This window comes from Biomphalaria glabrata, chromosome 14 (genome assembly GCF_947242115.1).
Source record: "Biomphalaria glabrata chromosome 14, xgBioGlab47.1, whole genome shotgun sequence".
Taxonomy (NCBI): domain Eukaryota; kingdom Metazoa; phylum Mollusca; class Gastropoda; family Planorbidae; genus Biomphalaria; species Biomphalaria glabrata.
The window spans coordinates 16,867,011-16,889,483 of NC_074724.1; the positions used below are offsets into that span (position 1 = coordinate 16,867,011).

A 22,473-nucleotide genomic window follows, 5' to 3' on the forward strand; every position below is an offset into this window, starting at 1 on the left:
CATTTTTTTAAAGGAAAAAATTCAATATTTTTTAGTTTTAACACAATTCATTAATAAAATGTAAAATAAAAAAGTCCAGATTAATGTTATTATTTTCAAGGCATTTAGTTTTATAATGCATTTAAGTTAAAAACACACACACATGAATGATACGTTATCTTTTGTACAAAACATGGATAGTCAATCACATGTATTTATTTTAGTGTCGAAAAAAATGAAAGAATGCATATAATGAGCACATTTAAAATATAAAAAAAATTATAAGCAGTTAATAATGTTATTTATTACTTAGACTTTATGTTCTAATCTAGCTAAAGAATCTTGAACGTGTGAACAATCAGAAAAATGTCTTTGAAACTTTTAGAATTAAAGACTTGCTATTTACCAATCTATTTGTTAGTAGTTCCACAATCTTTAAGTTGATCATCTAATCATATCTGCTTGGTTGGAATCACATTAAACCATTTCTACATTCACACCATTGATGACAATAAATATTAAAAATGTAACATTAATAACAATAAGAATGTTAGCCAGTTAAATACGACAATCTCATGGGCAACACTTTTGACCCGCATAGGTCTATTTTTGTGTGAAGGGAGCTGATGTTGTCGATACACAGATAGATAGATATATAGATAAATAGATAGATAGATAGATAGAGTGATAAATAGATAGAAAGATAAATAGACAGATAGATAGATAGAAAGATAGATAGATACATAGATAGATAGATAGATAGATAGATAGAGTGATAATTAGATAGAAAGATAAATAGACAGATAGATAGATAGAAAGATAGATAGATAGATAGATAGATAGATACATAGATACATACTTAGATAGACAGATAGACAGATAGACAGATAGAAAGATAGATAGATAGATAATAATCTTGATTGTCCGTATGGAAATTTGTCTTACAATTTGTGCATTACACCAAACAAAAAAACATTATAACTATAAGAAAACAAAGTGTACATTCACACCAGACTCACTCATAATTTACATGTGACAAAGTTTATACCAGATTGTTCTTATTTAATGATTTGATTGCTAGGGGAACAAAAGAGTGTTTGTGTCTGTTTGTCTTTGCTATCGGTGTCTTGTATCTCTTTTGTGATGGTAAAATCACAAAATCCTGACACAAAGGGTGATTCTTTATTTCGAGGATCTTGTTAGCTTTTTTATAGATGTTTGTCTCAAACAACTGCCCAAATGATTTTATCAGTAGCATTTAGGATTCTATAAAGTTTATTTTTATTTTTAATGCTCAGATTGCCATACCAGGCAGTGATATTGAAACTTAAAATATTGCAGATATGAGCGTGATATAACATAGCCAAGGCCTCTTCGCTAACATTAAACGAGATAGATAGAGAGATAGATAGATACATAGATAGATTAATACATAAATAGATAGGTAGGTAGGTAGATAGATAGCAGATAGCAAGATATATATATATATATATATATATATATATATATATATATATATATATATATATATATATATATAGATAGATAGATAGATAGATAGATAGATAGATAGATAGATAGATAGATAGAGATAGATAGATAGATAGATAGATAGATAAATAGATAGATAGATAGATAAATAGATAATAGATAGATCATCAAATTGTACACTTTATTATAAGCATTTGTATATATTTTTCGGTATTTCTCTAAATGACCGATGTATACTTTTTAAAGCAAAATTAATATTAATTGGAGGAGATTTATAAAACGGGCCGTTCCAATTTATCGTAAATAACACTCTTGACCAATCCATATAAAAGGCATATTTTGCATCTTGACAAGTTTATTGAACAATTATACAAGTAAGATCTGGGGATCATCGTGTATGTGAATCAGTCAAGCTCAGTGAAATGTTCGCTGTAATGTCTGGGTGTACTTATGAAGATGTATTACAAGACATTTGATCTGTTGGTCTTTAATTATTATTACTAACAAACATCACACGAAACTTGTAAAAACTAACACAGCATCTGCGTATTTACGTTTCAGTAACATTTGTTCGTAACTTGACAAAAATTGTCTAACTGTTCTTATTTCAAAACGAATTACGTCAAATGTACCTCGCTCATAGTAAAAGTGCTTTTTTATATGTCGAATAAGTCTACATTATTTGTCAGTTAACTATACTGACTATCTTGTAGTTAAAATTAAATTCAATTTTTCGGATTTGGTTTTTTAGAGTTAAAGTTAAACGTTCAATATATATATAATAATAATACATTACGGATTTTAATGTAATGCCAAACACTAATACCTATACATGAATTGTCAAATAAGGACAAAGTAGTTGATAATTACTTAGTTGAAGAAGATTAATAATTTTTTTTAAAATTACAAAAACATAAGACAGAAAAATTGATTCAAACAAAACAAAGTAACTAAAATGTTCATGTCTCTAAAATGAGAATTTTAAAGAATTCATCTTTAAAAAGAATTGTAGTAATGTAAATTACAATTAATTGAAAATAATTGTAAAATAGTGTAAAAGAAATGTGTTGAATGTAACCTTATCTTTTTCTTCTCTAAACAATCTTTTAAATCGTGCTTGTTTAATAATTATTTTTTTTACACCAACAAAAATTACTAGATAAGAGAAATAAAATTATTGTTACATTGTATACTTATATCAGTTTGAATGAACTAGACACGTCTTAAAACACGAAAAATCAGCTGTTTATAAATATGAATATACATTTTTTGTGTCTATTTTATCACGAAATATAGATTTTAATAATGTGATAAAAAACTGTTAAAATATGGATTTGCAACCATTGTACTTATGTTATTATAACTGAACTTTTCTACATACCTTGCACTCAATGTCAAGCCTTGTATTAGATTATTACATTTAAAAACTCTTTTTAGATTTAATTAATGCTATCACAATTTTCATAAGAAGAAACGCCTTTGTCATATTCTGAAAAAAATATAAATTTTAAAAGTTATGTGAAAATATAAAATTAAATTTTGATAAGAAAAAGAAAGAAACAAAATTTGTAAAAAGCATGCTTTGACTTATAATGGTAACTGCCTTTGCATTTTGAGGTGGACATTTTCATTTTGTGTTTCATTAAAAAAAAAAAGAATCCTCGTTTAGAAATAAATCAATAGTTACAAGGATAAAAACCACGAAAAGAAACATAATTGACTTACACGTTACTGCACATAACAATTTACCTTTTACATTGATGTATTTCTCAATCGCACCAGTCACATCATTATTAGACAAGTTTCTAATATGAATTGGACTTTCGTAAGTATGTCTGTCTTGTTGTTGTTGTGACACTAACAATAAGAAAAACAATAATAATAAAACATTACTTTACTATATCTAATAATTTACAGATGTCCCTGAATAAAGAATAGAGTTACTTAACACTAGAATTTATGTGTTAATGTAGTCGTGCTGTTCTATAAGCTCAATGGCTTTTTGATTTATTTGGGCTCTCAACCAATGCTTGAATGACTTTAATGAAAAAGGTTTACTTGTACAAATGTGTTTTAGTATATTATATATATAATATATTTTAGAATAACAAAGGTGATTTTGTGTCTTTCGTATTGTTTTATTGTGTTAAATGTTTGTCTTAGTGCATTGCACTTCATTGTTTCATGTAGTACTGCTATTTTACTGTTCTGTCCTCCGGCCTGATAGTCCCTGAAAGCGTCGTTAATTATAGAAACAAAGTTTCCATATCAATGAATTTATCATAACTTTAATTATTTCCTTATAATGATTGCTTTTATCCGAAAATTAATAAAAATATCATCTTTTTCTTTGCTGTAAAAGTAATCCTAAAAAAATATTCTTGCTTGTATTGTAACATTGTGTTCTGCAAAAAGCTTTATGAGAAATAGTCATTTTGTAAATAAAATTTTGAATTTCTAAAATATTTAAACTGTATTTGTCTTTTAATGATGGAAAAATATTATGTAGCCCTATATTAGATTAAGTAGAGGGTCACAGAAAAGTGTTAAATTATTTGCCAGCAATATTTTAGACTTTAAAAAGTGAACGTACCTGAAAGTTCTGAATATGTATTTGTTTCTCTGTTGAAACATAATAATATAAATGTTATTGCAGTATGGAGCATTTCCACATATATTTAAAGAACCATAAAATATATAAAATAATTACTTACTTAAGTGCTTTCTTTGATTGTTTTTTCTTGCATGTTATTTCTATATGAAAAAACACAAAGAGGCACATAAGAGACTTTTTTTTTAAATTACGCATTAAAATGGGCATTTAAAAATCCTTAAGTAATATTAGTTTATGTCTTACCATATTTTCTGTTTACTGCAACAACAACCACAATTAAGATCACCACCACACAAGCAGCAATACTTCCTCCTAGAGCTGCACTGACATTTATATTTGTCCTTTCATTGACCTCGGGGACTACAGTAGCAAATAATATAAGATCAATAATCAGTATAATTATAACCGAAATTGTCAGTAACTTTAAAAAATAAAATAATACTATTTAAGAAATGAAAAAAAAATAACTAAACATTTCAATGCCTACATTTTTGTTGTCTTTAGTTCCAATATATATATATATATATATTGAAGTAGCGTGTCAGGCGTTATAGTAATAGTAAACATCTCATAACTCTATTTAAATTCTACAACCTTAAGGGTTCATCTTACATTACCCAGTTTGTGTCTGGTCTTGGTGTCTCGCCTTGCTAGGACTGAACGGAGATTTACCTTTTTTACAGTGAGTTGACAAACATGTTCTACCTCTGCTTGTTTTACGCAACTGTCTTTCCATACAGCTGCATATACAACAACACATGTCCTTTTTTATGAGAAAGGTGTTCAGCTTCCTGTATTTCTATTCTAGTATGGGCCATAGTAGTTCTCTATTCATTTGTTGTAGCACATTGTTTCTTTATATTGGCAACAATTATCTTTCAAATTTTCCAATCTTTCTTCTTTTTTTTTTATTAGTTTTTTAAGTTTTCATAATAGAGCTTTATTTTCTTTGTTTTCTATTACATAATTTTGTTAATTAAAGAACGCAAACGAATCTTCAATCCGTGCAAACAAAGACCAGATTGGTGAGATTATATCGCCAACAAAAACATAAAATAAACAGTATTAAGACTTTGAGAATAACCTTCTTCTTTGATATATTAGCTATATCACTTAATGTCGACATTTACCATAGGTCTTAACATTTAAAACAACAAGACCCGCAGCCTGCGAGCCTTAGTTTAAGTAATACTGATGTACTCGACTGAGTTTATGTCTATGTCCAACTTGGAGAATGTTCCCTTCACATTTGTTTTTATTTTGCCACGACAATAAAAGTAGAGTCTGAAAATGGGTTTTTTGGTTCAGCCGACATATTCATATCCAATATAAATTTCTGTGAAAAGGGTTTACAAGATTTATTAACACGTTTCGCTACTTAATAGAGATACAATAAGTTAATATTTGTGCCTATTTTTAGGGCCCTCCGATTGTGGGAGGGACATTAAACACACACTACGGTCTTCGCCATGATCTAAGGAGCTTTTATGCCAAGTTTTAACAAGATTGGTCAAACGGTGTTGATTTGTATTCTGAAATACATACACACATACATATATAATATACCTTACGTTCTGCTTTATATATTAGATTAAGCTATTTCTTTGGTATAAATAGATTATTAAAATGGTGTTTCCCTTAGCTTATACATTTAAAGCATACCTTCATTTATAATGAAGTTCAACGACAAAGTCTGTACTCCATTTTGAAAGATAAGAAGTATGTAAATACCAAAGTCCTCCGATGCCAAACTTACAATCTTGAGCTCTACGCTTACATCAGGAGGTTCCAATGAAAAATGTGTAACTATTACATTGTTGGAGAATTGATTAAATTGGACAATTTTAAACTGGTCAGGCTCTGGATATCCATAAACAGTAAAATTGTAAGAGAATACATTTCCTTTTTTAAAACTAAAGGTTTTGAAAGATTCATTAGAAGTAACTTGTAAAGCACCTGAAATATTATAGTATAAATTTTAATTATAAATATCATAATGTAATAACATTATTTTTGATTAAAAAGAAAAACAATTATTATTTACAAAATTAAAAATAAAAGTAACTTCTAGATTTAAATATTTTTTTCTAATATTAAAATTAAAATACACAGCAATATTGAAGATAAAGACGACTTACATAAAACATACAAAGTGACTTGTTTTGTTTCTTTAATGTTGACATCAATTCCGTTGTCAGTCTGACAATAATAATTCCCAGCATCTTTACAAGACATGGATTTATTATGAACTAGACTATATCCATTGAAGTTTCCAGCAATTGTTTCATTTCCTTTTCTAATAGAAATGTTTGGTGTTGGGTTGCCATCAGCTTCACAATAAAATTGAACAATTTTCCCATTTTCTATGACAATGCTGGAAACATTCAAAACTGTAACTGTCGATTTGTCTGAAAGTGATACAAAAAGAAGTACAAATAAGATGGTTTCATTTTTATGAAATAAGCAATGTGTTTTATATGTATAAATGCTTAAACAAAGTTATATTTAGATTGGGATAATAAGCTTTTTTAAGAAATAAAAATTATGTCTTTATTGATGCATATGTACAGGTTGTCTTTTTATTAACTGTTAAGTGATGATTGTAAATACAGATGTAGAACTAAAATATGAAACAATTAAAGATGAATACATGTTGCAAATATTATGATAGCCCTAGATACAATACAATAAACAGTAATTATGGTTAATTAAAAAGTACCTAAAAACTGGCAGTCCTGAGAGGGGAACTAACCGCATTATTCTTTGGACAGCGGAGTGCACGACTAGCTGAACACTAGCGACAAGAGAGATTCTTTTTATTTGGGAATCCGGATAGTTCAGTGATCATTTATTCTGTTTTAATGCATGACAACACTTTAAATAAAATCTTACAAAGTTCGAGCATTGGTTAGGGCTGTCCATCCTAGTAGGTGCAATGGTTGTTTATGGTATGGCGTAAATGTGTAGTAACTAAATAGTTAGATTTTTTCCGCATAAATATTTTAAAAAAAATGGGTATTGAAATGTAATTTGTACTAACCCGCACCAAAGAATGAAAAGTACTCGTGAGACTGTAATTTACAAACGTTTATAATGAGATTCCTAGATTTTATGTGTAACTCGAGCTCCTGTTTATATCGTCAAATAAATAATCTTAAAATAATATAAGATTAATAATAACAATAAGGCTAGTATTCGAGTCCGAACATTAGTGAGGAATGCAGTATTTCCCTTGGATACAGGGCCCTAGCTGCGACCTACATACTTTGCCACATCCAGCGATAACATAACGATTGTCCGCCTGTGGTCGACTTAGATTTTCTTTCCCCAAGTCTGTCCTCGGCAGCGGATTTTTTTGTGCCTCAAATATGTAATCCTCGACCTTTGTAAGTGATCTCCAACTGTCTCCTTCCGAAGCTGCTGCAGACAGTTTCTGTCTTCTATGTCAGTTACAGCGAGTTGGCGCCTAAGTTGGTCATTAATGCTTGTTTGTGGGACATCTTTGTTACGTCGACCACCTTTTAGCTCACCAGAAAAGACTGCTTTTGGCATACGTGCTTCCGTATACGTGATACGTGCCTTGCCCAGCGTAGCTGTAGAGCTGTAGAGCTTCTTGCCTTTAGTTGGACTGTTATAATTTTTCGAATAAAAAAATAAATAAATGTAAAATTGCATGAGTACTAGACTTAGATCTAGGGCGAACTTCGGTTTTGAAAGGACTATCGCATTCTTGAAAGAAAAAAACCATTAGGGTCTTTTAGAATGTAAGGCTTTATTAAATCAAAAGTTAAATAAATTCATGTTCAGGAAAATGTTCGCATCGTTTTCTAAGTCTAAATTTAAAACTCATCAGTGGAATTATTAATAGTCAGCAGATGAACCGATATTACGCAATAACTCAGTCAATTTAATGTTTCTTCAAGGCTGTTAATAGATTTTAATAGCTTTACGCATACTTATATTTTTTTCTAATAAAGATTACATATTAATTCTAGATGTAGAAGCAGTTCTAAATCAAAAGTGTAGATCCTGTGTTAGATCTAAATGACCATACCAATAAATTATCACACAAGTAGCCTATGCTTCGTATGTTCATGCATCTGACGGTGTCAAGATCATAGGTTCGATACCCGTTTTAAACCAAAATATTTTTTTAAATATAAAAATATTTTATATATTTTGATTTGTATAATGGAGATATTGTTTACTTCAAAAAATGTAATTTTTAATGTTTGTCTTGTTACAATTTTGAAAATTATACTGATCAAACACTAGTTTTTCCAGTGTGACAAACGAGCTAGTAATTTTCTTGTCAAATTTCTAGGAAAATCGTTAGTGCTGATCTCGATAATCGCTTCCACTAACGCTACTCCGAAAGTGTGACTTGATTAGATGTTTTGTGAAAAGAGTGCTCTAATATTTAAAAAAATAATTTACAACATTATTATTGTTTTGCAAAACTTAAACACTTTTATATAACTACATAGCTGCAAAATAAAAAACTGAGACTCACATAAAACATTTGTTTGTAAAGTGCTTGTATTGTTTTCATAACATCCAGTAATATGTTGAGCTGTACATGTACAGTTCTGTCCAGTCATTGTTCTTGTAAATGTTACGTGAGACGTAAAGATGTTTCCATATTGAGTTGATGCAGTGATGTTTCCACATGAGACTGTAATGTTGCTAACTGGTGGTATTCCTCCAGGTGCCGTACACTCTATCATATACACAACATTCTCTTGCGTTCTCTCTCCTACGTCTGCTGTACAACTTCTAATTTGAATTATTGGTAATGTCATTGGGGGTGCTATAACACAATAGAATATCGTAAAACATATTTTAATGGATATTTTAATTTATTAAATTTTAAAATATATGGATTTATTTTTATTGAAATTATTATTTATTACTGTAATTACTCTAATTATACGAGATAATGTTCGTCTTATTATGTGTATCCATATATATTACCAAATACTTGCAGAACTGGTAAATAAATGCATGAAGCTGTAATGTCACTAAATTTCAGATTCTGTACTTGACATCCGACGGAATAGTTTCCCGCCTGTGTAATAGTTGCTTCATGTTTCACGTGATACATGTTAGATACATTCTGACTGTCCAGCAGATCTGAATACATTGAGTTTATGCTAATCTTAGCTTTGATTCCTGGTAAAGCATCAGATGAGTTGACTTGACAAAGAACTGTTACGTTTATAGATAACTTCTTACATATTTGCCAACTAGATTGTGTTGTATCATTTATCTTGACAGAACATGATGTGGGACCTTCTGAGATGGAAGTAAATGTACACATATTTTTAAAAATTGAAAATGAAGTCATTTAAATGTTGTTATTTATTTGTTTATTAATTGATTCAATATGGTAATTCTTTAGATTTAACAAACATTTGATCAGCCGTTTATTTATAAATAACATTCCATTACTTATTTTGCCAAGCTTATCTACATACTAAATGAAATAACTAATCAAAAAGGCAATAGGCGTAGTGTATTTATGTTTCTTGTAAATTTCTTTGTACTGGCCAAACTGCAGTCTAGGTCAACTTTTGTATGTGTACTAAGTTGTTATGAACTAATTTGTCATCCTTGTTTTCTTAGTGTTCTTTATGTGAATACAGTAGTCAAGACAAGAGACTCGGTTCAAAGATTTTATGCAAAGAAATAAAGATTTTAAAAAGAACAAAATATCAAAGATCTGAAAGTATTTTAAACTACGATCACTTGATTGACTTCAGATGGTACTTACATCTTTTGCACCTACACATTAGATTTATCTGTTTTAGCAAAGCAGGCCCGTTTCTAGCAGCGCTCAGTTTCTACAAAAGTTTTTTTTTTTTTTTAAATATGTGTCACCCGGAAGGGGTTATGTGGGTCCTTAATGATATAGGGCCCGGGTTCATTGAGCCCCTTGGCGCCAAATGCTACACCGTTGGTGGTAGTTAAATTAGTCACTTTTAAACTTTGTAGAACAATTTTTTTGAACCTAACACTTGATTAATAAAAACCTTTCTATTTTCATAAGCACTTTCCTGATACAGTGTTTCCTGTATTATCTTGAGGACGCTGAGTAGGCTTTAGCCCTCTAGTTAGAATTTTCAAAAGGTTATTGCCTATAACAAAGTAATAAGCAGATACCCCCCTTCTTTCTTTCCCTACCCCGTTTCAATTGTTCCTTACAAGTGATAGGATCTTAGCGTAATGAGGAAGCTAAAGTTATAAGATTACGCTAAACAAAATCACACACATTTATTAGTTAGTCTAGATCTGTTACAAATTTAATTACATGACCCATCCAAACTAATGGACACAATTAAGCTTTATTTCAAGTTTGCATTTTTAAATTGTTTGTGATATATACATAAATACTTACTAGCATATTTCACTGTATAAAAAACAGATTTGTCTCCGTTCAATAGATTTGATGAGCTTTTACAGTTATATGTTTGATTATTGCTAAGTGGTACTGTATACAATAAAAATAAATAAAGACACATATTAACTTTTTATATATAAATAAAAGTAAAGTGTATGTATATATTAATGCATGTATGTATTTATGTATATATGTGTTCAAGTAAATATGTGTGTTTGTATTTATAGGCCTATATGTCTAGCTAATATTTCAAAACCGTTTGACCAATCTTGATAAAACTTGGTAGAAATATTACTTAGATCGTCTTATCTTAAATGATACAGATGTTACTTCAAAAAAGAAGATGATTACGTTCTACGCTTCATGCATTTAGTCATGCATATTAACCAATGTCCCAAATTCTGCCAAGTCACTGTTTTTCCTAGCACTAGCAGATCCAGAACTTTGGAGAGGGGGGCGATTTCTTTCCAAACCCTAACTCTAATGCCCAGCAAACCCTAACCCTATGCATAAACGTGCGTACAACACACATATATATATGAAAATAAATAATGCAGCATTTCTCAACCTTCGGCGTAAAACACAACTGGGGCAGCGCTATACGTTTCCCGACGCCAAAAGCGTTTGCTTGCTTTTTTCATTGCAGAAACGCATTCTCCTGACATCTAAAGCTCATTATAAATCGATAGAGTTCGAGGCGACGCCCAGACGCCAAAAGCGTTTCCTTGCATTATTCACTGCAGAAACGCCTTCTCATGACAAGTACAGCTCATTATTCATCAGTGGGGTTCCGACGCCAAAAACGTTTTTTTTTTTTGCATACTTCATAAAAGAAACACATTCTCCTGACCTAAAGCTCATTATTCATACTATTAAAAAGGACCTTCCTTATAATGTTTTACATACATATATTATACATAAATGGATAGCAGCACTAGGGACCACGTTTTTAAGAGAGAAAGTAGTGAATTAAAATGCTACGAAAATAAGGGAATGCGCCGACCGAGGCTCGAACCTGTGACTCCAGATTTGACACCACCGCCTAGAGATAACGCACCCGTATGCAAATTGCTACCCCAGTGATCAAAGGTCACAAGCCCTAGCTAGCCCCTCCCCCACCCCGCAGCATCCATTCACTAACAATGACTCTGGATCAGAAGAATGTTTTTTTGGACTAGAGGTTAATTTTGCTTGGTGCCTAAGTTGATGGTGATGCCACCACTAAAATATTTTGTATTCCTTGATTTCTTGCAGTGCTACTAGAGATATGTTATAATTCTTCAGCTCTTCAGTGAGTTGGACTAGCTCGCCTGCTCTAGAAAGACTTAGCACATTCCATGTCACAAAAGTCATGTCCTTTTCCAGCCGTAGATCGTTTTCCGTTGTTATCAGTTCGGTTTTTCATGTGTTTTAGCTTTCGTAACAATTTTTTATGACTGGGTTGTTTGTCGTGTGCATAGCTATCTGAGGGGCGGCTGACCCTTTCAGTTCTCTGAATATTTGCCTTTATTTTTCTGTTAAGGCGCCCTAGCCTTTGTGGATCCCTCCATTTCCTGCAAGGCAGCAAGTTTGATTTTATTCCACCTGGATATTTTATTTCTCCGGTACGTACACACCATATATGGAGGACATTCCCCTATCCGCCACCTGGGCAGGCGCTTGATATAAGATCATACAATACATTCTTTACTTTAAAATTTATTAATATATATTCAAGTTAAAAGTGACAGGTAAAGTTCATTACTTGTTACCCCAGCGGCTGACACATCAGTAAGTGTTCTCTAGTATGCATGGGCGTAGCCAGGGGGGTTCAACCCCCCACCCGAAAGGAGATCCCCCTCCGCAGGGAGGGGAGACGGACTTTAGTGACTGCTTTTTTGCATTGATTTTTTTTATTTTAGGTGAGATTTTAATACTAAACCATCACTTGCCCCAGCGCAGCCAAGGGGGTTTTTAGTTTAAAACACCTAGCAGGGGTTTTGCAGTCAAATTCCCCTCTTCTATAAAACAAAACAATAAAAAAATAATGCAAATGACAATCCCCAAATTCCAAGAACATGGCTAAGGAAGGTTTTGATTTGAAAACCCCCTCCGAAATTTACTATAAACCCCTTCTTCAATATAAAAATATATAAAAATATATAAAAAAGCAAATTACTGAGAATGCTATGAGCGTAGCCAAAAGGGGATTTGAGTTTAAACCCCCTTTCAGCGGCATTTGAATTGAAAAAAATACATCTTTTATTTAAAAAAAAAGCAAATTACACACTCAAAATGCTTTGAGCATAACCAAAGGGGTTTTAAATGTAAACTCCCCTCCAGTGGGTTTTGAAACTAAAAAAAAATACTTCATCAATATAAAAAAGCAAAATTACACACTCAAAAATCTTTGAGAGTAACCAAAGAGGTTTTAAGAATAAACCCCCCTTCAGCGGGGTTTGAAGCGAAAAAATACCTCTTCTATAAAAAAAAGCAATTTATACACTCAAAATGCTATGAGCGTAGTCAAAGAGGGTTTTGCGTTTAAATCCCCCTTCATCGGGCTTTGATGCTAAAAAACACCTCTTCAATATAAAAAAATGTAAATTACACATTCTTCTTGTTCTAGCCAGCTTTATTGCTGCTGAGCTGTGAGCTGTTTTGCAGACTGTGCCAAGGAAAAAAAGTGTGCTGTTTTCTTTAGTTGTTCAGCACTGCCGTAAAGGTTTTGGTTAGGTTGGGCTGTAGTGGTAGTAGGGTCTGCCTAAGGTGGATTAGGAAGGAGCATTCAAAGAGGATATGGTTTAAGGTTTCATAAGGGTGGGCGCAGTGTCAGCAAAGGGGGAGTTGTGTGGAGTTTATTTTATTCAGATGGTATTTTGTTATTAATTGGAAAATTACACATTAAAATTCTTTGAGCTTAGCCAAGCCATAGGGGAGTTTTGAGTTTAAATCATCTCTTCCAGATGGCTTTTTTTTTAGTTTCAAACCACTCCAGATGTTTTTGAGTTTAAAATTCCCCTATAGAGAGTTTTGAGGTTGAAAGCCCCCTCTTCAATATTATTCTAAAGCAAACTACATTCACCAAATTCTATGAGCGTAGCTAAATAGGGTGATTTTGACGATAAAACTTCCATTTTTGATATAAAATGTAAAGCAAACTACATTCACCTAATTCCAAGAGCGTAGACAAGAGAGGTTACACAATTTCTACCAGCGGCTGGACTCCATTAATAAAGTGCAGTGAATAGTCATCTGCCGAAATTGAAAAAGACTAAAAGTGGCTCAACAAAGATGGATAATACGGATTTTAGGAGTCAGTTATATAGATCGGGTCTCATTCAAGGAAATTCTATAGGAGTCGACCCCTTGGTAAGGTTGTGACAGAGCGTCGCATGAGGTTTGCATGACAAGTATTCCGACAAAATGAATTACGCATAATAAGAGTTGCAATGACATGGAGGCCATTACGAGGAAATCGCAAACAGGAACATCCTAGTACAACTTCACGCCACACTTTCATAGAGGTCATCAAAGCAGATGGGAAGAGACTTCATACATTGCCAGTGACAGATTTTTGTGAAAACAGCTTGCCGCCCAATGAGCCGAACGGCGCGGGAGGATCTAAGTAAGTAAAAATAGCACAAGTTTTGAAATAAAACTTGTAAACTTTTTAATAGCAGAATAATGCACTGTAGATACCTAAGAATATGTATTTTTGAGGCTTTAAATACTGGAAATAGCGCTTGGTTCACAGCGCTCCTCAAGACCCCATTGCTGTCAAAGGTCGAGAGTCTACAAATTTTCCACTAATTCCAGGAAAAACCTATTCTAGGGAATAAGAAACGTCTTCCGAAAGAATGAAGAGTCAGAATGTAATAAAGATTAATTACACACACACACACACACACACACACACACACACACACACACACACACACACACACACACACATATATATATATATATATATATATATATATATATATATATATATATATATACATTTTTTCCGCCGGGGGGGGGGGGGGGGCTGAAGGAGGGAAATCCCCCCCAACCCCCCCCCCCCCCCCCCCGAAAAAAAATCCTGGCTACGCCCATACTAATATGTACATGTATAAACAAAGACGCGGTTGACGTGTCGTCACGTGTTACTCCTAAGGTACTAGCAGTGTTTTTACAACATTGGAGAAGCGAATGGGGTCTTACATAAAATAGACAATTAATTTGAAAGACCAGTCTTCGGTACAATCGTCGTTACAGTTATCTACAGTGCAAGACTGTAGAAGAGAGATTTATAAGACTCGAGCTTGAGCAGAGCTAACTGGAGTGAACTAGAGTCGATACAGTCTTAACAGCATACTACAGTGGACTTAAGTCGTTAAAGTCGATTCAGTACAAGTAAGACATGTACGGCTCGTAATCGGTAGAGTACGACTCGGAACAGTGGAGAAGAGCAGAATACTGCCGATGTAAGTTGAAAAAAGTTGAAGTGCAACTAAACGAATTACAGTGAAGGGTAAACTACCAGGTAATGTACAATCTTCTACGCTACTTTTTACATTGCCGAATGACTAGAGTTTTCTGTTATAGGAATCTGTGTGTTGAGCTGTCAAGTTTTTTGCAGTATTTTTATTTGTGTTTTTACTAGCAAATTTAGCCAGAAGAAGAGAAATACGTAGCAATACAAAAAACGGTAAACAAATTAAAAAAAATATCCAGTCGGCAGTTTTGCAAGCAGAAATAATCCGATAAGTAAAAAAAAATAACAAGAGACATTTTGCAAATTTTATTTAACTATCTTCAGTTGTTTGCTTATACATTTAAAAATATGATCTTAATTAGCTTGTTATGACTATCTGTCAAGGAAGCCACTAAAATTAGTTAAAACAAAACAAAAATTAATGTTATCATTTGCTGTAAATTATAATTTAAAATTTGTTATTAACCTTTTACTAAAAATTATTTAGCCTTTTTATATTAACTATTAAAACGACGATATTAACAAACGTGATATAATATAACAACAAAATTAACTTACCAATAGCTAAAATTGTTGCCGTATTATTTAAAGTTTTTCCAAAATCATCGTCACTGTTATTTGACCATTTTAAAATAGTAGGAGGATATCCAACGCTATCAGAATAACACATACAAGTTATAGTAGTTTCTGGTCTCATGTAACCATTTGAAATGTTTTGTCCATTAAAGCATTCTTCAGAGAGTTGTATATCTGGTGTAGCTATATAGAAAATACAATGTTTTTAAATGTCTGCCTTTGGTATGCACTCTGGACTGTTGCTTAAATTGTTCCGGATTGAACCCTGCCGCCATACCCCGCTGGAGTGCCTTATGTTTGGATTAGGATGTAATAATCTTCAATTGGAAAGGATAAATTGACACATGTAAAACAAACATATCAACTTAATCTGTATAGTTGGAATTGTGTATACGTTACTTCTCCCACTTCTTATTCTCATATCATGTTGAACATGTGCACAAGTATTCAATGTTGATGACTACACATTAATAAATAAAAAAAATAACCTAATAGAAATGTAATAAGATAAGTGATATAAGATTTATGTGGAAAATTAGGTCGTTCTCTAAATATTTAAAGCTATACAACCTTTTAGATTATGAAACCTATTTTTATAACAACTTGTGTAGCTCAGTAGCTAACGTGTCGGCCTTCTTTCGTGGAGTCTCGAGATCCTCGAGTTCAAATTCAGACTAGAACAACAACAACAACAACAACAAAAAAAACAACCAGCTCGGATAGCTTCTTTCAGATACCCCCTCCCCCATTCCCTATGAGCTATTCCAAATCAATCACTATATTTCTAATAACAGAAATGTATTATTGTTAGATACGATCTATTTAAACTAATTACTTGAAATATTTACAATAGTTGATGCAACGTCACTACCCATAGCCTCGTTTTTGTTTTGTTTTGTTAAGTAGGTATCTGTAATTTTACTTCTTAAAAGAGTATGCTTACTTAGCTGAAATGATTTTGCTATAATAGTTGCAAAGCTTGTATCATTAGTTACATTAGGATAAAAAGAAACGTCTATTGTATAGTTTCCAGCTTGAAAGTTTTGTAACGCTGATGTCCAAGTACAGTTTGACTGATAATACTCCACAGTGTCTGAATACTTTACGTGACTGTAGGAGATTTGTCCAGGTGCCTAATAAATATATAAATAATTTTTTTCAAACACAAAATTTAAAAGAAAAAAGCTTACAAAGATTACAATAAAATGCACTATTTTTTTATCTAAAACAAAAACAAACACCAAATATTTGGGCATTGCTATTTTTTTTACGATTTTTATGAATGTTTACAATAGAATGTTTTTTTTTCCTTTTCTATATATATGGGAACAGACACAATCGCTTGCATGGGTAGGACTAAAATACAATAAAGAAACCTTTATACGTTCTTTTCTTTCTTTTTAGGAACCCTTGGAAAGCATGTAATTAATAATTCACATTCAACAGCTACTTGGCATATATTCTTACAAAACCACTAAAATAATAAATGCACAACGTAATTTCTCTTAAATAGCACTGTTACAAAGTAACAAAGTAATGTAACACTTTAATGTTAAGTAAAACACAGCCGATTCTGTACAATTGGCAAAACTTAACTTTGACTGTACCAATGCTTCATCGTTAACAAACAGTACCGAGCTGAATCGAGGCTTCTTGTCTGCGACACCTTCGCTTTTTATTGCAATAGTTTACACTTTTAAGTTCCTCGGATCTTTGTTATGTAATAAAAACAACTTTGCCTCAACCCCAGATTAAATCACCAAAAAAAAGGACAACAAAAATTAAGGCTACTAAGAAAAATTTAATTCTTAGCGCAAAAGCTTTGTCAATGTTATACCATGCTCACATCTGTAGTATTTTAAGTTTCAACATCACTGCCTGGTATATTCGAGGGAACCAGCGATTTTGTTAGCGTACTAAAAAATACAAACGGCAGGAGGACAGCAGCCCACTCAGACGCCTAGTCGACTAATGGGTGGGTAGGAAACATCCTTTACGCAGACTGCATTGCGTTTGTCACAAGAGCTTGTTTCAACCCCACCCCCTCTAGAAAGAGCTGCTCTCGTTCTTACGGGAGCTTCCTCCCAGCACAAATTCCCGAGCTGCCGGAGTTGTGGAAAACACTGATTGACCAAAAGGTAAGCAAGAAATGTACACCTAACCTACTAAATAGCACTGTCAGAGAAACTATAGCCAAATATTATCAAGATACCGTTAAGGTTTATACGGAAGGATCAACGAAAGAAGTCCAAGGCAGAACGATTATAGGCAATAAAGCTGTAGTCAGTTTCCCCCTTGCAATAGAAATCGACGAACTGGTAGGTCCATACGCAGGAGAAAGCAACTATGTTGATTAAATGGAATAAATCATAAACGCCATATAGCTCATTAACCAACAGCAGCATCTGCCAATGTAATCTTCCTAACTGACTCATTTTCCTGTCTGCAAGTTCTCGCGAGTTTAAAGACGTGGCCTACCCAAGTGTCAAAAACAATGGCGTGCGTGGAGCGTCTCGAAAGGAACGTATGATTTTAATGAATTCTCTCACATTGTGGAATCAGAGGAAACGAGAGGGTCGACAGTTTAGTGAAGCTAGAAACCCATTTAGAGCCACCAGAGGAGCCGCAAACATACATGAGTGCAAAAGCGAGGATTTGCGAATGGTTTTCAAGTCAAAATGGTACGAAAACTGGGACCTTTGTAGCACGAGACGGGAAGTCTGGAAAGTTCTCAAACCCCCAAACAGGAAAGACGACTTGTGGCAACTAGACAGAAAGAATCAGGCAATTTTAGCAAGATTTCGAATAGACACTGTCTGATAAGAGCCTACTTCGTTAGGATCCGAGAGAATCATCATCCCAGATGTCGATACTGTCACCTGGAAGACGACACAGTAGAACACATCCTCTACGATTGTAGGGTGCTCTGAAACACAGTCGAAGATACGACTATTCTTGAAACAGATATAACAAGTAAACTCTACACAATACAGCCAGATACCTGGACCGTGATGTAAGGGATTAATCACAGTACGGAGCATTAGAGCGTGGAAGCTTACGAATGGTAAAGCAATCTGAACCTAACATATAAAAAAATCTGAAAATAAAATGTAAAAATACACTTTCCAAAATTCTAAATGCTCCTAATAAGATTAAAGGCAACAAGCAAACTAGACTTCTATTAAAAAAAACCATTGTAAGAAATAAAAGAAAAATGTAAGTATACAGAATTACCATCTTCCTCATGATTTTAATATTTGACCATCACAAAGAAGATATAAGACACCTATCACAAAAACAAATAGACACTTTAAATCCTTTTAAAATTAAATCGTTTATCAAATGTAACTTATTGTTGTATATTTCACATGCAATGTTTAAGAGAAACTGGGGTATACATTTATATGTTGTGTGCTATCGTACAAATCTTTTGTTCAAATTATGTATTCTTTTTTATATTTTTTAATGCACAATTGTAAAACTAAATTGTCACCTATAAAATGATATATGAATATTAGTATTATTGAATGTAACATATACCAAATGATGCAGGTGATAGTTAAAATGCGGACAACGGAAAACAAAAAGTGGAGTTCCGGACGAATATTATGTTAGCGTTATGATTTGCAGACGCCATACAAAAAATGGGCCCCAACTAAATAGTATCAAAGAGATTCTGAAATATTCGATAAATAACTCTAAAGTTCTAATCTGCTAGGAAAGGTTGAAACTGCTAAGATTAGGATTCAATTTATCTTTACTAAGTGGGTATAATATGAGTCTCTAGATAAATGTTTTGTGTAAGTATAAATCTAAAACTAAGGAGATAAAACAATAGTTCATGTGTGAAGGATGGACAATATTGTGAATAAGATTTTCCTACTTGAACGGGAAGAGGATAGCTTAAAAGATTCATTCATTTTCTTTAATTCTCAGGCCAAAATAAAATTTTGTGTGGCAAGAATGGTGCATTCATTGAGTTTTTCAGAAAATACAACTTTTAGTTAGTGAGATGCAAGTTAATTGTATTGTGAGACAAATACTGGCCGTTCCACTGAAAGATAGTGCCAAACTGTAGGTGGTGGGTAGGAGAAGGTGCTTTTATTGGAGGATAGAAAAATGAACCATCTGTAGTGCCGAAGTGGGGCGTAATAATGTTTGCAGTCCATAAATGTAATTTCTTTTAGAGCTACAAATGATAGGTCAAAGAAGTATAGACGTTGCTTCAAAAAAGAAGATGATTACGTAATTTTGAAGAGTCTTAATTATTGCCACAGAGCCGTTCAATTGAAGGATTTCAGGCTTTAAAAAATACTGTTTTGTTAGGGACCATTAATAACTGTGCAACGTTTTAACTCAATCCAAGAGTGAAATTGGTAGAAATTAGTTTTTCGAAAGTTGTACCAGACAGACAGGCAGACAGAAGAAGTTGAAAAACAGTTTCTAAAAAGTTGATGAATTATTTAAGTTCAGGGGCCAGAAACGTGTGGGGCTATGTGGGGTGGGAAGCTTTGCAGAGCATGCCTACCACCGAAGAATCGGGAAAAATATCATGGTAAAAAATAAACATTTGAAAACGCTTTCAGCCTTATTATGGCATGGGTATTACTAGTTGCTTAATAGTCTGATTATTTTCTAAGAAATAGCAAAACATTTTATTAGTAGGGCTAGAAGGAAGCGTTAAAATGGCACATATTTTATTTTGAAATGAAAATTGTGTAACTAAATATTAATATATATGTAGAGTAGACTAAGTAAAATATATACTGTTACTCACATTAAAAGTACAAATAGCAGCTGGATATATTTTGGATGTCATGCAGGTAATAGAAATATTTTTGTTGCTATTGCTTAATATTGAATCAAAACATTGAACCCCTCGTGCTTTGGCTGAAAAACAAAACATTAACTGAATTATGAGTATAGTTCTTATTGTCATTTGATATAAGTATGTTCTCTTCTAAGCACCTACATAATGTGAAAGCTTAGATAAAGTCATCCACCCCCCAACGGGGACACCTATGTGCATTCGATTACCTTTCAGTTCACCAAAAAAGCAGTGCAATCGGCATATGGTCATCCTTCCGCAAGAGAGCTCTATTTTTGTTGCGGATGATCGTGACCTACTTACACTGAACATTAGCTATAGCTCGCCGTTAAATACAATTGTGTACCCGGCCGTCTCCTTTGGCTGCGTACAAAAAAAAACAACAAAAACTTGGACATACAGACTCCATGTTTGGGAAGTCGTCCAATCTACTAAGCCCCAATGATTACCTTATAATTGGGAGGCATGGTATTCACTGACGTATAACATAACTATCAAGAGCGAGAGGGTGGCAGAAAACAAAAAAATATAAATATATAAATCTAAATCTTACCCACAACTGCAACATCATTAGAAAAGAATGGAGTACCATTATTGTTTGTAAAATAACATTTTACTCCTTTGAGTGATCGTTTTAATTTTAAATCTGTTGAATTCCATTGGAAGTAAGAACCACTGGCATTGAATTCAGCAACACTTCCATTCAAATTACTAATACATGACATAGTTGCAATCTTGCCTGCGCTTGAACAAGAGTATACTTTGTTTTCTGAGGTATTCATGACAAAATACACATCCACAGAATAAGTTAAAGAAATAAGGGGTGAGCATTGAAGTGTTATAATTTGCATTTCTTCCACAAATATCTGAAGTGTGTCTAAAAAAAAGAAGATAATTATATATAGTGGAATTAAAAAAATGATTATTGGTATTTTTTTAAATAAAAATTATTGCTAAGTTAAATGTCTATAAAAATAGTCTGTATCTGATTACAAAAATATCATTTCAGATTTTTGTCGAGAATGCATACAAGTTATACGAATTGTCTTAAATATGTTTTAAAAAATTTGATGTTGTCTAATACAGTTAAGTGATGTTAAGAAGCTATGTTTTCTAAAAATCATTAGACTTAAAGAGCAATGATGACGAATCAAATAAAACACAAGGCGGCTACACTTTTTAAATACTATGAGGAAGGCAAATAAATGAATGGGAGGAACAGTTTGCATGCTGACATCATTAAAGCTTAAATGATGATGTTTATATATTTCTAGAAAATATTGAATGTTACTTTCAACTTCTAACTACTAAGCAAACTGACATCAATAATGAAATATGTTAAAATATTAACTTGATAAACTTACCACCAAACATTTCTTAGATGTATTTGTTATTATTATTGGTTTATTTTAATCTCTGCAACATGTAACAAAATATACCCTAAATAAATATCTATTAACATTATTGTAATTCTAAACTGCAAAATAACTATTTTTAATAATAATAGTAACCCCGTAGATAAAATCTAACACTGGTGAAAAAGCATCCAGAAAAAGCGATCTGCACACCTCGCTCATAAGACAAAGCCTAGTCCAAAATCTGTACAAGCCTTCAAAACTGCTGATAAAGAGTCAAAACAAATGGCTAGACAATGTGCAAACAACTTTTGAACGAACACCTACAACATAATTCAAGAAAGTCTCTACTTAGGAAATAGTAAAGCTCTGTTTGATGGCATAAAAGTGGCCCTATTGTGGCTGACTCAGTCCCTGGGTGACAAACTATCTGCTGCTTGCCAGAAGTTCGGCTTATTATTATTAGTCAAAGCAAGAGTACGATACTAGATCAGGACACAAATACTGCACCTCACGTAACCATTAATGGTCAACAATCAGAAACTGTTGACCATTTTTTGCTATCTTGATTTCATCATACCCAACGATGATTTACTGTATAAAGACTTTAACAGTAGAATAGCCAAAGAAATGGGTGTGGGGCAACATATTGCTGACTATCAATATTAAAGCCTTAGTCTACCCACTGGCGGATCCAGGGGGGGGGGGGCGGTAGGGGCGATCGCCCCCCCCCCCCCACTCGGCCGACCCCCCCCCCCAGGGGGGGGA

The 22,473-nt window shown here is 32.9% G+C and overlaps 3 protein-coding genes across 3 annotated transcripts in view; 1 reads left to right on the forward strand and 2 right to left on the reverse strand.

Annotated features, from left to right (window-relative positions):
* Positions 1-22,473, forward strand: part of LOC106062541 (uncharacterized) — a 262,239-nt gene that overhangs the window by 6,069 nt on the left and 233,697 nt on the right. The gene's annotated exons all lie outside the window — the stretch shown is intronic.
* LOC129922872 (uncharacterized) lies at positions 1,586-16,646 on the reverse strand. The gene is made up of 12 exons (XM_056010824.1): positions 16,466-16,646; positions 15,505-15,705; positions 10,482-10,574; positions 9,059-9,379; positions 8,598-8,894; positions 6,223-6,492; positions 5,747-6,040; positions 4,328-4,444; positions 4,185-4,224; positions 4,064-4,092; positions 3,220-3,327; positions 1,586-2,959 (listed from the first exon to the last, which is right to left on the reverse strand). Exons 2-12 carry the CDS (start codon positions 15,641-15,643, stop codon positions 2,910-2,912), a joined length of 1,758 nt encoding a protein of 585 aa, XP_055866799.1. The 5' UTR covers positions 15,644-15,705; positions 16,466-16,646; the 3' UTR covers positions 1,586-2,909.
* The window catches only part of LOC129922927 (uncharacterized), an 8,772-nt gene continuing 4,601 nt past the window's right edge, over positions 18,303-22,473 (reverse strand). The window contains exons 3-5 of the mRNA XM_056011167.1: positions 20,904-21,227; positions 20,300-20,412; positions 18,303-18,476 (exon numbers count right to left, since the gene is read on the reverse strand). Of these exons, the coding sequence (XP_055867142.1) occupies positions 18,303-18,476; positions 20,300-20,412; positions 20,904-21,227 (611 nt within the window). The remainder of the gene's footprint in view (positions 18,477-20,299; positions 20,413-20,903; positions 21,228-22,473) is intronic.